The following is a 13,533-nucleotide window of genomic DNA, read 5'->3' as shown; positions in this document are numbered from 1 at the left end:
AGACACGGACAACGCCATTGCATTTGTGGTGTCGAGGAGTGCTAAAACCATAATAAATTTGTCAAAATCTGACAAAGTGAAATTTCACCCCCCCTGCAAAATGTTGCCTCGAATTGTGTGCCAAGATTTTGCCTCCTCTGTCTCAAAATTTGTGCTCGCTCCTGGTTCCTCCATTTGTCTGCGCGCACTGGGAAAACGCTGGTTTTATATATAAATTTTTTGGGCGGATTAACCAAGGCTTCAGTTGGCATGTTGGTTAAAAATAATGATTCGTTGAGAAGGGGTCGGGTGGTCAAACCTTGCCCCTCCAATTTTAATGCATTTCAAACGGCATATTTTTTTTTTTTGTTAAATACCGGCGCATTTTAATTGTTGGTGGGGGTCGGGTCCGCCTTGGGTGGCCCGCCCCTTAACCTCCATTGTTCGTTGCTTTGAATTGGCACATGGGCCGTACTAATGATGGGCCGTTGGTTTGGTTTTGGGGCCGCCCGCTTGGGGGCCGACCATGTGGGCCGGGCGGGTTCGACCCCCACCGGTCCCGTATTATATGTTATGTCTTGGAGGGGGGTGTGGGTCGGGTCCACTGGAGGTGGCCCGTGCCCACCCCATATATATGTTGTTATAATATGGTTAAGGCGTAGGTGGTGGGGGTGGTGGCCCAGCACCACTTTTTTTTTTGGTTTTAATAACAAAATTGTGTATTTTTTGGAAATTCGTTTTTGACTATAGGGGTCATTTTAATGAGGCCACAATTTGGCCCGGAATTTGGCCGAAGTTGGCCGGATTCCATCCGCCGGAAAAAGTCCAAATTGTGTCTCCATTAACCTGCCTAGTCACCAAAAGTCAACCAAAACTTTGACTTCTTCTAACTTTCACATACGGATTTGGATTGACAAACCATTTGCACCGCTGTGATCAGGACGACGAGATCTACGCTTTGGCCCTGGTTTGAGCATAATCTAGAGACTTTGATTTTTGACCTTTCCTGAGTCCTCTTTGTCCTGTGCGTGTCTCTGCAGCCATCTGGATCATGCACCTGCATATAATCTTAATCTAAAATAATCTTCCTAAAAGCTAACTAGGGTGGCACTCAAAGTTCACCGAAATTAACTTCAATTTTGCTTGAAACTCTTGAACTCGCTTGAGCTCCTTTCAATTTGTCAATGAGATAGATAGGAATAAAATGAATTGCAATTGAGTTCCTCCTCCTTTAATAATACTTCATGGAGCCTCCCTCTAGCTTCTAGACCCTTCTTTTTCCTATTATTTTATTTATGGGGGCCATTTTCCACTAGGAGACCTTTTGCCTCCATTCTCCAATGAAATATTATTTTGCTGCCATTCTCCATTAAAATAATAATTTGCTTCACTTCTCCAATAAAATATTATTTTGCTGCCATTCTCCATTAAAATGATAATTTCCTTCTTTCTCCCACAAAATAATATTTCCCCTTTTTATTCAATACTACCAAAAAATGGCAAAACTCAGTGATTTTTTTTGCATTCACAAAATTGGGAACGTTACATTTAAGCTCATTCTATGATTTTAAAACTAGAGAGTATGAATTTTGTTATTGAACCCTTGCTCTTCAACAATGACTAAGGTACTTTCCTTTCTTGTTTCATGCGAGAAGCTCATGCATATTCCATTTGCTGTTTTACAGGCAAGGCAAGTTCATCCAGACAAGAATCCCAATGACCCTGAAGCGCAACATAAATTCCAGGTAAGATACTTTCTAGAGTTTTTAATGTCCTTGCCATTTGTTTCAATGTGATAGTTGATGTTTTACTTTGGTGTAGGGAACATCAATTATTGTATGACGTACAATTTTGGATGCTTTTATTTAATACTAAGATATTTCACTTTTATCATCAAGAACAAAATAGAGGCAATATGGTTAATGTGCATTAAGGATTCCAATTATTGTCAATAACCCAACCTGTTTCTAATTTTTTGTATGGAGAATATTTTGCATGAAGAACATCTTACAACTCGTGATATTTTTGGTCATGATAGGATGACTTGACAATTTAGATGACATCTTTTGATTTTGTTTGGAAAGGTACTTGGAGAGGCGTATCAAATTCTCAGTGATCCTAAACAACGTGAGGAATATGACAAATATGGAAAGGCAGGAGTATCAAAGTATGTATTGATATGCTATTACTAAAAGTGATCCACGATTTATGTCAAGAAATTTAATATAAACTAGAGTAATGTTTTTTGTCTTGTTTACTAGTTTAGTTTATCGAGGAGATCTGTTGTGTTTGTATTCTATATAATATCGAGCATTTATTAGAAAGGAAGGCAAAATTTTGGGAATGAAAATAGTGATCCATTAAAGATCAATGAATATTGAAGAAAGTTGCCAAATCTTAGTTTAGAATTCAAGAAAAACGAGTTGTTGAACAGTAATTTTGTACATGAGAGGGTCAAATTTGATACCCCAAGATAGCAATAGTGGTTGACTTATTGACCAAATTGAACATTCAAAGAAACTTCCAAGGAAACACGTTTACTTTATTTCTGAACTAATCACTTCAATGTCTGTCTTCATAAGTGGAAATTATTATTTGCCGTATAAATGCTTGTGTCACCTCACGGAACCTCTTCACAGTTTAGAGTGGCTCTCCTTTGGCATAATGGGGGCTTCCATAGAATAGGATTGTTAGAGTTTTAGGTAATGATTTACAATGTGAAATGAAGAGTTAATTCTAACAATATGTTTTTATGTGTTTAAGTAACATAATAGATGAATGGACAAGAGATTAACATTTTTAATTGGGCAAATGGGGTCCCAATGAGAAGAAATGACTATTAAAGCTGAAATGTACAAGCTACAACCATCTATCTCCTCGTTGTCCTAAACTGTAGAAATATAACTAGGGATATTACTAGAGTAGATAAAATCCAATGCTTGTTGAGATTATGATTATCAGGAATAATATGTGTGCGCATCCATCCAAGAGTAGAGAAAACATGCCTTCATAAATAATATTTGTTAGATTTTCCAGCAAACGTAGCACTTGGCACTTAATTCCTAGCAGAACCTTGGTTGGAGAAGAACTTACTCTCTATTTCGCCCATGGAGGGTAGGGGACTTGAGGATAGTTTTAGAGGAGGACAGGTACTTGTTAGGCCAAATGAAGCTAATCCTAGCGTGAGGTGAGTTATAAGCAACAAAGAGAGTAACTTAGATCTGTTGAGAGGATAGCCAGTGAAAGCCCTTGTACATAGTAGTGATAGCTTGAGCAAGTTATGGCAGAAGAGGATGGGGGCATCTAGACTAGGGCTCTACCATTGTTACGAGAGATGGTCGTTGGTCTTCTAGAGTTCAGTGTAGAGCAAGATGGTCTATGCAAAGGATTTTTGCTTGACAAGCATGCCAAGGCACAATTTCCTAACAGTGAGACTGTGTCTAGGTTGCATGAAACGGGGAAACGGGTATGAGTTTCCGAAATGGGAAGTGATACGAAACGCGACCTCCCCAAATTTTGGAAACGGGGAAACGCGAATATATATATATATATATATATATATATTGAAAATATATATATATATATATATATATATATATATATATATATATATATATATTTTCAATATATATATATATATATGTGCAATCATAAAGCATAAATGACACATTATAATTTATTACACTTAAACATTAAGATTTAATTTACATCACATTTACTCATGAATGATCACATAATGAAAATAAAAATATCGGAATATCCAAAAGCAACCTTTATTATATATCCAAATCTCAAAATCAGCCTTTATTTATATTAATATATGAGGCTACAAGTACAATAAAGACTATAAGGCTGCAAGAGAGAGATCCAAATCAGGATTTTTTGCATCCACATCCCATTCTTTAGAAGGACCACTGTTGTATTGGGAGTCTCCTCCTACATAGTCGAATTACCTTAGTGCTCTTGATTAAATACAAGTTTCATACCCTAGTACCCTACATGATCTTGATTATTGGGAGTTTCCCCTACATAGAGGGCTTGGTTCTCTTGATTAAATACAAGTTTCATACCCTAGTACATGATAAAATCCAATGGAAACATTGCAATCCCCCCAATCCTGAAATCTTGAAAAACAGATAAGTCTGCTGGATTTTGAGTGAGATCTGAAATTCTACTTTCTCCATCTGAAATCCAATGAGGGCGAAACCACTCTCAAACATCCTGAGTCATCTTTAACATTACCATGAACTGCATATGCCTCAAACTTCCTGATGAACTGCATATCAACACTAGGGCAAAAGTTCACTTTTATAACTTTAGACACGCATCTACAAGCAACTAGAGGTCACTAACATACCCTAAAAAAAAAAAAACAAATTAAAAAAAATAAAATACAAAAAACACAAGTTAATGGAGGAAACGTGGGTCGTATGGCCGTGAAACGCGTTTCCGGCCGTACTAGCCACGTTTCCATTTCGGGAAACGTGGCAGTATAGCCAGAAATGCGTTTCACGGCCGTTCCAAACGTGTTTCCGCGTTTCGTACCAGTTTTCGTACGAAAACGGACCTCTGTACCACGTTTCCTGCAACATAGGACTGTGTCCAAGGGAGTTTTGGATTTGGTTCATTTCATTGTTTGTGGTCCTATGTCATTGGAGTATGTTTACAGGTTTAATTATTTTGTAACATTTATATATGACTATTCTAGAAGGACATTGTTGAATGGAGTTAGAGAAGGAAGGGTTCAGCTAAGTTTAGAGGTGCACTAAATTTAGCAGAGGGACCCACAGTCCAGTACTTGTAGATTTTTATAATTTCCTATGTATTAACTTAGGAAAAGTTTTTTTTTCCTAATGTCAATTATAATTTGTGCCAGCCTGATATTTTAAAGTATTCACAACCTTGTGAGTGCTTTGTGGGGCCCAACACGAGTTATAAAGGCGATATAGGGCAGCTGGTGGGCAGTTTGACTTATGCATCAGAATCGTGTGTGTGTTCTTCTCAGCTGTTGCAGCCAGGTTACTCAGCACTAGGGCTTCATTACTCGTGCAAAAGGGCAGAAGGAAAGAGGCCATATCTTAGATATCCAACCAAGTAATTCCCACAGCCAGACCAAGTTTTCAGCTTAGGAAGCCCGCACAGAAGGTTGTACGGATTCCGTACAGTGCGCAGATAGAGAGGGCCGAGTGCAGGAGGAGTAGACTGTGAGAGTAGTGTGCAGTCCAGTTTGTGTTGGAAGAATTCTTGTTATTGATGTCAAAGAAGACACCATCTGAAGAACCAAATCACAGCAAGCCCTTTCCAAGGAGTAACTCGCCTTCTAACTCCTACTCATTGATGACATATGAATTATTTAAGTTGAGAAACCCATATTCTTGTCTCTCATCAAGTCGGCCTACATGAGCTTACATGAACTCAACTCAGCCCCATTGCCAAGAGACATGTTGCTTCATGAAAGGCTTAATTCGTATAAATACAAAACGTGGCTCCCCATTCCACTCATCCAACTCGGTCAAGCATACAAAGAAGATATTCGATCTGAGGCAAGATAGAAAAGGTTCACAACTTGTCAACTAAAGAGTTGTTCAAGGAGGCAAGACATGTCATATTTCTTTTGGGCTTTGGTTACATTCTTTTTGAGGTTTTTCGTGGGTTCTTGGATCATCATTAAAGCAGAATTTCAGCCTCTTTTGGAAGAAGACTTCTCTGTGCTCCTGTCTGTGCATTAGAGTAAACATTCGACCCTCCTTGGAAGTATACCTCGATACTCATTTAGAATTGTTCAAACTTCTATTTGAGCATATTTTATAGGCATGTGGAGCACACTTGTAGCACCTTGGAGCAGACATATTCGGGTTTCTTTTCAGAATTTTCGGCCTATTAGAAACAAAGACATGTGGGATATCTTTAGCCCTGTAGGAGAAGCAGTCTTGGTTCCGTGAAGGAAAAATCTCGGCGCCGTGGGAGCAGCAGATTTCGCCCCCTGTGAAGACCTGTAACTTCGGCCCTATGGAGAGCTGTTACAGGACATAGTTCGGCCCTGTAAAGACCTGCAATATAGCTCTGTTTCGGTCCTCTTGTGGATGAGACAAAGCATAGTCCCTAGCCTACCTTATGAGCAGATCAGTGACATCTTTGGAGCAATTTTTGAGGGTATTTAGAAGTAAATTGATGATTCTTTGGAGCAGATATTTGAATACATTGAAGCCCATTACCGCACAATTTAGTAGGGCTCTAAGGAGGGAAAAATATGAGACAACTGCTAGACTAAGGACAATAATGGGACAATGGCCCACTGTCACCATTGCCAAAGTCCCCTGCTCTTTACAGACTTTGACTGATGGGAGGAGTCCTAGTATGATTATGATCACCTATGATAGATATTTTAAATCTGGAGGTACAAGTTGATGGAGCTAGAGCTCATTCAAAATAGAGGCTCAATAATGACACAAAGCTTAAAAGAAGTAGGTCGCTCTCTAGGAAAATCCATAGAAATGAAGGCACAAGACCTAAGGTTTAAGGTTTTTCGATGGTAATAGGTATGCACAAGGTCAAGGCCCAAGAGAAGAAAGGGCTTCTTATGATTTACTCCATCTACTACTAAGCTCATACAACCCTCAAAGACATCCTCAAGGTGAGGGAGAAGAACCCATGTTTTCCCTCTTGGAGTGGCACCTAGGGCAAGATATTTTATGGATGAAACTCGGGTAGATGCCCACCAAAATTGGAGCATAGGTAGCCTAGACCCGAGCTTGATGTTTGGATCCTCAAATTCTCAAAAAATCACCTCCCTAGAATTTCGTTGCAAGCCCTAGATTTCCACCCTACCTTTAGAGGACCAAATTATAGGAGGAGAAAATTATGGAGAGAGAGGTTGATCACCAAATGCCTTGGACTAGTGCCTAGTCTTAGGGGCAATGGAGTCTATCTCTGTCGTCGATAATATTTATGTTGACACCTAATCATAGGGATTGAGTGAACAACTGTAATTAGTGTAAATAAATAATAGAGAAATGGAGAGTCATTGAGAGATGAACTGAACAGTCACTCCCTCTTGTATATAATAATGAACAACCTGAATGAATAATACGATCACATTTGAGGAGTTACCTCCTGGTCTGACATGGTATCAGAGCCAGCGCCATTTTTGGCTTCCCTCTCTGCTTTGTAACTCCCTTCTGCCTATGTTCTGCCTATTTTGCAGAACTGACCTCTTGATAACCATTCTGTAGGTTTTCCCCTCTCTCGCAACTGCTGCCCTTCTCTGGCAATTGCTCCACAAGCGCAGTTGAGGTAGCACTCCCACACTTGCATACATGCTGCCTATCGATATACCTCTCATGGTTTCATCACTCTCTTGGTTTCATAGTGTTAAACACGGGTGCGATGAATGAAATTCTCTTATTACCGTGTATCGGCGTTTTAGACCCTAATCAGGTATTTTTCTCTGTTCATACATTTTATTTATAAGTCACAGTTAATTAGTGTTAAGTGTTAATACTGAGTTTAAGCACTAAAACTTTTCCTTAAGCGCCTTTATTAAAAGTATGAATTAAGCACGTGGGTGGTATTGATAAGTGGGAAGCGGTATCTCGCGCGCCCTAAAGGCTATAAACGGTATTCCTAAAATTCATGCGATTAACCTTAGCGGGCAACACGTAGCACGGGAAAACCACTTTTCTCGCGCGCTCTCGACTTGATATTGGTCGTGCAAGATTTCACGCGAGATTGCGCGACAACCGTTCGATTGGACGGGTCACATCGACGGTGGAGATCGTTCGGGTTAGTTGGTGAGCGGACGACGCGATATCCGTTGGATCTGGAGAAGTGAGATCAATGGCGCGGATTGAAGCGCTTGATAAAAGGAGAAGTCAACGAGGGATCGACAGTGATTGGTCAGATAAGCGGGATCCTTAACGGGAAAATCCACGTACAAAACCGGATTTAAGCACCTCTAATTGGTTACAAAGTTAACCAGTAGTTGAATTATAGACTACCACCTCATTTTCGTCAACCTTCTATGTCATTTTTTTTACTAGCAGAAGAGCGATTTTTTTTACACAGTACATATTTTTAAAATGCACTCATTGATATCTGTTGTGGGAGTGGTTCTCAATGGGAAGGAGAACTATCCTGAGTGGTCTCGGAAAATCTAACACACTTTCATTTTTAATGAGTTGTGGAAAGGAGTGTGTGTTGGAAACAGAGACAAAGAGTGTTAAGTTATGGTATGTTCTATGCTTATAACAGTTTACTTCTTTTTCTTATTATATTCCACCGATTAGCAATCACATGTACATAAAGTAAAGTGCAGATAGAACATTAAACGATCGACAGAAAACAAGCCAAGACAAGAGACACAAGATGTGGCGGCTAGCCAGGGACAAACCCCACAATGTGTGGGGAAACCCTTTGATCAAATCTTCTTTTATCTTCAATAATTCAGCAGAGAGAAATAGTACAATAAATCTGATTCATATCAGCAGTAGCAAACCCTAGATTAGTAGCATCAGCATTAGCGGCTTCATTATCAAACTAGGGCAGACCATATCTCACAAACCGACAGTCGGATTGACTTCATTCCACCACCAAAAGTTTCGGCTTCCAGAGGAGGTTCAGATGAACCTACAACGCAGTTCAGATGAGGAGATCTTCCAGGCCACGCAAGTCAATCTTTACTTCTGCAGTTGCAGCTTCAGTTTCAGCAGTTTCCGGCTTCAAACTAGGGCAGTCGATATCTTGCAAACCGTTCGTCGGATTGACTTCATTCCACCACCAAAAGTTGCGGCTTTCAAAGGAGGTTTAGATGAACCTACAACGCAGTTCAGATGAGGAGATCTTCTAGGCCACGCAAGTCAATCTTTACTTCTGCAGTTGCAGCTTCAGTTTCAGCAGTTTCCGGCTTCAAACTAGGGCAGTCGATATCTTGCAAACCGTTCGTCGGATTGACTTCATTCCACCACCAAAAGTTGCGGCTTTCAAAGGAGGTTCAGATGAACCTACAACGCAGTTCCAAAGAGGAGATCTTCTAGGCCACGCAAGTCAATCTTTACTTCTGCAGTTGCAGCTTCAAATTCAACAGCTTCCGGCTTCACATGTGTGAGAGAGAGAGACCCATTTCAGCGCAGTAGAGAAGAGACTCATATCTGCACAGTAGAGAGAGAGAGATGTGATGAGATGAGTGAGTCCAAATGAAGAAAAGTCCTCTTATATTTATACACAACGTTGGTGGGTGAATAGATGCGACTGTTGGGCTTCTGAGCCTACATGAGTTGTAGGTCGGCTTGATAATAATTCCATAATCAAAATAAATTCATATCTCCATGAATACTTATCGGAATTGGATGATCTTTATATCAATCCTACACCTCTCGACGAGAGGAATCTAATAAAAATATTATTAGCCATGAATAAGATGACCCACATGAAGTTTGGCCCTGGTTGCCAATTTTAACACTCCCTCTCAACCATGGAGAACTTCATCTGCAATCTGTCTATCGGTCGTTACTATTCATCCATCAAATGCACTGCCTTGTACAGCCTGACCCTTGCCCTGCTCTGCTCTATTTTGCCTGTTTTGCTTTGTCTTGTTTTGCCCTGCACTGATCTGTACTGTTTTGTTCTGTTCTGCTCTGCTCTTGCATTGTTCTGTTCTACTCTGCTTTTGTCCGAATTATGAAGAACAAGAAATGATCGAGGATGTATCATATTGACTCAAAGTCAGTCTCAGAGTATGTACCACTGGTCCCAGACCAGTCTCAACCAACCCAAAGTCAGCGTCATAGTGAGTACAACTCCAATGGTCCCAGACCAATATCATCCTCCACTGACTCAAAGTCAGTCTCAGAGTATGTACCACTGATCCCAGACCAGTCTCAACCGACCCGAAGTCAGCGTCATAGTATGGTACAACTCCTACCACTAGTACCAGACCAATATCATTGATCCCAGATCAATGGAGGTCATCCTAGCGTAGGGAGTACGGTAGTTACAACGATGCTCCGACGAGTTGCCGATACTCGGTAGCATTTCGTAAAATAGGTCCAGCAGCACTACCGCTTAACTTCTTGAAGTCAAGCTCCATCGGAGTAGTTACAGGTTTGCAGTCCACCATTCCGAATCTTTCCAATATCTTCACCACATATTTTCCTTGAGATAGGAAAATTTCTCCTGGCTTTTGCCACACTCCTAGGTCTTTCATCAGTCCTAGGTCTTTCATTTCAAATTCAGAGGCTAGCTCCCTCTTACATTTGTGAATGAGAGGGTATGCACCTGTTAGAAAGAGGTCATCCACATACAACACCAGTATGAGAGGCTTGTCATCTTCAACCTTAAAGTAAAGGTTAGGATCGGCTTCACTCCTAGTGAATCCCAACTTCATCAAGTAGCTATCGATCCTCTCATACCATGCTTGGGGTGCTTGCTTCAGCTCATAGAGAGCTTTCTTCAACCTGCATACATGAGATTTTCGATCATAAATCTCAAATCCTTCGGGTTGCTCCACGTAGACCTCTTCTTTGATCGAGCCATGCAAGAACGCAGTCTTGACATCCATCTGATGTAGGTTCCATCCTTGTGAAGCGGCAAGGGCTATGATCGAGCGGATGGTCGTATATCTGGCAACCGGTGCAAATATCTCATCATAGTCTATACCTTCCTTTTGGGAGAAACCTCGAGCAACAAAACGAGCCTTATACTTTTCCGTGCTTCCATCTGCTGCATGCTTTATCTTGTAAAGCCATTTGGAAGTAACAACAGTCTTGTCCTGGGGTCTGGGAACTACTTCCCAAACATCATTCTTTATGATAGACTCATATTCTTCAGTCATAGCATCCTTCCATACTTGATGCTTGACGGCATCTGAGAATGACGAAGGCTCATTTTGTATGATCGTGCTCATGATGGTCAGGTATCCTTGATACCTATTAGGTTTCTTACTTTCACGAAAGGTTCCTTGGGGTATAGCATGTCCTTTAGCATCATCAAGTAACCCCTTAAGCCATGAAGGCCTCTTCCTAGAAGAGGAAGGCTCATATGGAGGAGGATCAATCCGATCCATGGGTTCTTCTACATCAGGCATTGATTCATCATCCTTTTCTTTCGGTTCCCTGGTGTCGGCTTCTTGAGAGCTCCTCAAAGTCGGAAGATTGATCACCTTGCTGAGAGCCATATCTTCATCAAAGGTGACATCATGACTAATTATGACTTCCCTTTGACCAGCTACATAGATTCTATAGCCTTTAGTATTTTCACCATAGCCCACAAAAATTCCCTTCTTTCCAGATGCTCCCAATTTATTTCTTTTCTCTTTCGGCACATGAAAGTATACAGGGCTTCCAAAAATTTTAAAATGAGAAACATCAGGTTTCTTACCGGTGAATTTTTCTTCAGGAGTCTTGGAACCCAATGCTTGATGAGGGCATCGATTTTGTACATATACGGCAGCGTTTGCAGCTTCAGCCCATAGAAACTTAGGAAGACTTTGATCATGTAGCATGGCCTGGACAGCTTCCATAATTGTGCGGTTCTTCCTTTCTGCCACACCATTTTGTTCAGGAGTATATGGTGTAGTAGTCTCCCTCTTGATGCCAGTCTCTTTACAAAAATCATGGAACTCATTAGATTCATATTCAGTCCCATTGTCAGTTCTTAAGATCTTGATCTTCTTTTCGGTTTGATTCTCGATTAGGGCTTTGAAGTGTCGGAACCAAGGGAACACTTCATCCTTCTTTTTCAAGAAGTATATCCAGGGCTTTCGAGAAAGGTCATCTGTAAAAGTGAGATAATATGAGTATCCTCCCAAGGAGTTCACAGGCATCATACCTGATATGTCTGAGTGAACTAGTTGTAATATATCGGAGGTCTTGCTTTGACTTGAAGGGAATGGTCCCCTTTTGAGCTTTCCTTCGGCACATCCCGGACATACACCTTCTTTCTCTACTTGGAATTCAGGCATCCCTGTTACCATCTGTCTTACATCGGGTAGAGCTTTGTAATGAAGGTGGGCAAACCTCTGATGCCAAAGTTCGGACTGAAGCGTTGTGTCACAAGACATGACACCTAGCGGACTTCCACTGACTTGATATAAAGAATCAACTCGAAACCCAAGAGTGAAAGCATCTTTAACATTATTTTTCCATATGCGTACCTTACCATCGCTGAAGGTTACCTTATAGCCTTTGTCTTCCATTGCCGAGATGGATACCAGGTTCTTTTTGAGATCAGGTACATATAATACATCTTGTAAGTGAATCGTATTACCTTGATTTAGTTTAAGAGAAACATTGCCTACACCTTTCACTGGGTATTTCATGTCATCTCCAAGGACAATTTCCAGGTTAGTTTCTTTCTCTACCAGATTATAGAGTACTTCTTTGTAACCAGTGAAGTGTCTTGAGGCGCCACTATCAATGAGCCAAATTCCCATTGAGTCCAAAGGAGTGGAGGTAGATAGGGCAGCTGGTAGATAATATTCAGCCTGCTTATCGTCAACAGTGTTAGATTCATACCTGGAATTTCTAGCCTTCTTGAATGGTTGCCCTCTTCCTTGATTTCCTGCATTCCTTTTTCCTTTGTTGTTGAATTTTCCATTCCTTCAATTACCATGAGAGGGATTTTGATCATCGTCACGGTGAGAGTCCTTTCTATCAGGGCATTCCCTTGCATAGTGACCTGCTTTATTGCAAATGAAACATCGTCCTTTTCTTCCACCCTTAAATCCAACTTTTCTTTTCGATTTAGACCAAGAATTATTTCTTTTCTTAGCATGAGAAGAAAAAGCAGCAGGAGGACCTTTAGGCAAGGGAATTTCCTGCTCTTCTACCCTTGTTTGTTCTTGAATGCATCTAGCCATTAATTCCTCGAAACTAGGAATTACATTATTGTTCAGAAGAGTAGTCCTGAACACATACCATTCAGATGGTAATCCTCCGAGAGTTGTGAGTGCCATTTCTCTGTCAGTAATGGTTTCCCCAATAGATAGGAGATCGTTCTTGATCTCGGTGATTCTTAAGAAGTATGCTTGCATACTTTCATCTTTACCCTTCTTGATTTCCCTCAACTTATTTCTAAGAAACAAAACTTGATTTGCATCATTAACTTTAAATAAACTCACTAGTCTGTCGTAGATTTCCTTGGAGGTGTCTAGATCAGAGATGTAGGCCACCAAGCACTTGTCGATAGAGTCCCGGATGATCTTCTTTGTTTTGACTTCTCCATTTTCCATTTGTTCTAGGCAGCAACAGATGCATTTGATGAAGGCTCAACAATATTGCCTCTTACATGGTCCAGCACTCCTTGATCTTCAAGGGTTAGATCGATAGACATCTTCCATCCGTGATAGTCAGCTTTCTCACGGAGCTTGTCTTCGGCAGGAAAGAGTGTTGATGACCCCATAGTTCTTTTAGGATAGCCTTGCCAATCTTCTCTTCAATGATTGCTCTTGCTCTTGCTCGGGCTTTGTCTTCACCTCAGCTCTGATACCATGTTAAGTTATGGTATGTTCTATGATTATAATAGTTTACTTCTTTTTCTTATTATATTCCACCGATTAGC

At 40.6% G+C, this 13,533-nt stretch overlaps 1 protein-coding gene across 2 annotated transcripts in view; it reads left to right on the top strand.

Moving 5' to 3' along the window:
• LOC149246143 (DNAJ heat shock N-terminal domain-containing protein) overlaps positions 1–13,533 on the top strand; it is a 443,617-nt gene that overhangs the window by 124,877 nt on the left and 305,207 nt on the right. For both annotated transcript variants that reach the window (XM_089457835.1, XM_089457834.1), the window contains 2 exons: positions 1,665–1,724; positions 2,064–2,146. In XM_089457835.1, coding sequence (XP_089313961.1) covers positions 1,665–1,724; positions 2,064–2,146 — 143 coding nt within the window. The remainder of the gene's footprint in view (positions 1–1,664; positions 1,725–2,063; positions 2,147–13,533) is intronic.

Source organism: Pinus tabuliformis, chromosome 7, assembly GCF_031772625.1.
Source record: "Pinus tabuliformis cultivar Carrire ecotype Pingquan chromosome 7, CPIR1, whole genome shotgun sequence".
Lineage (NCBI taxonomy): Eukaryota > Viridiplantae > Streptophyta > Pinopsida > Pinales > Pinaceae > Pinus > Pinus tabuliformis.
The sequence above is the reverse complement of the archived record's forward strand: the minus strand, read 5'-3'. Positions and strand labels throughout refer to the sequence as shown.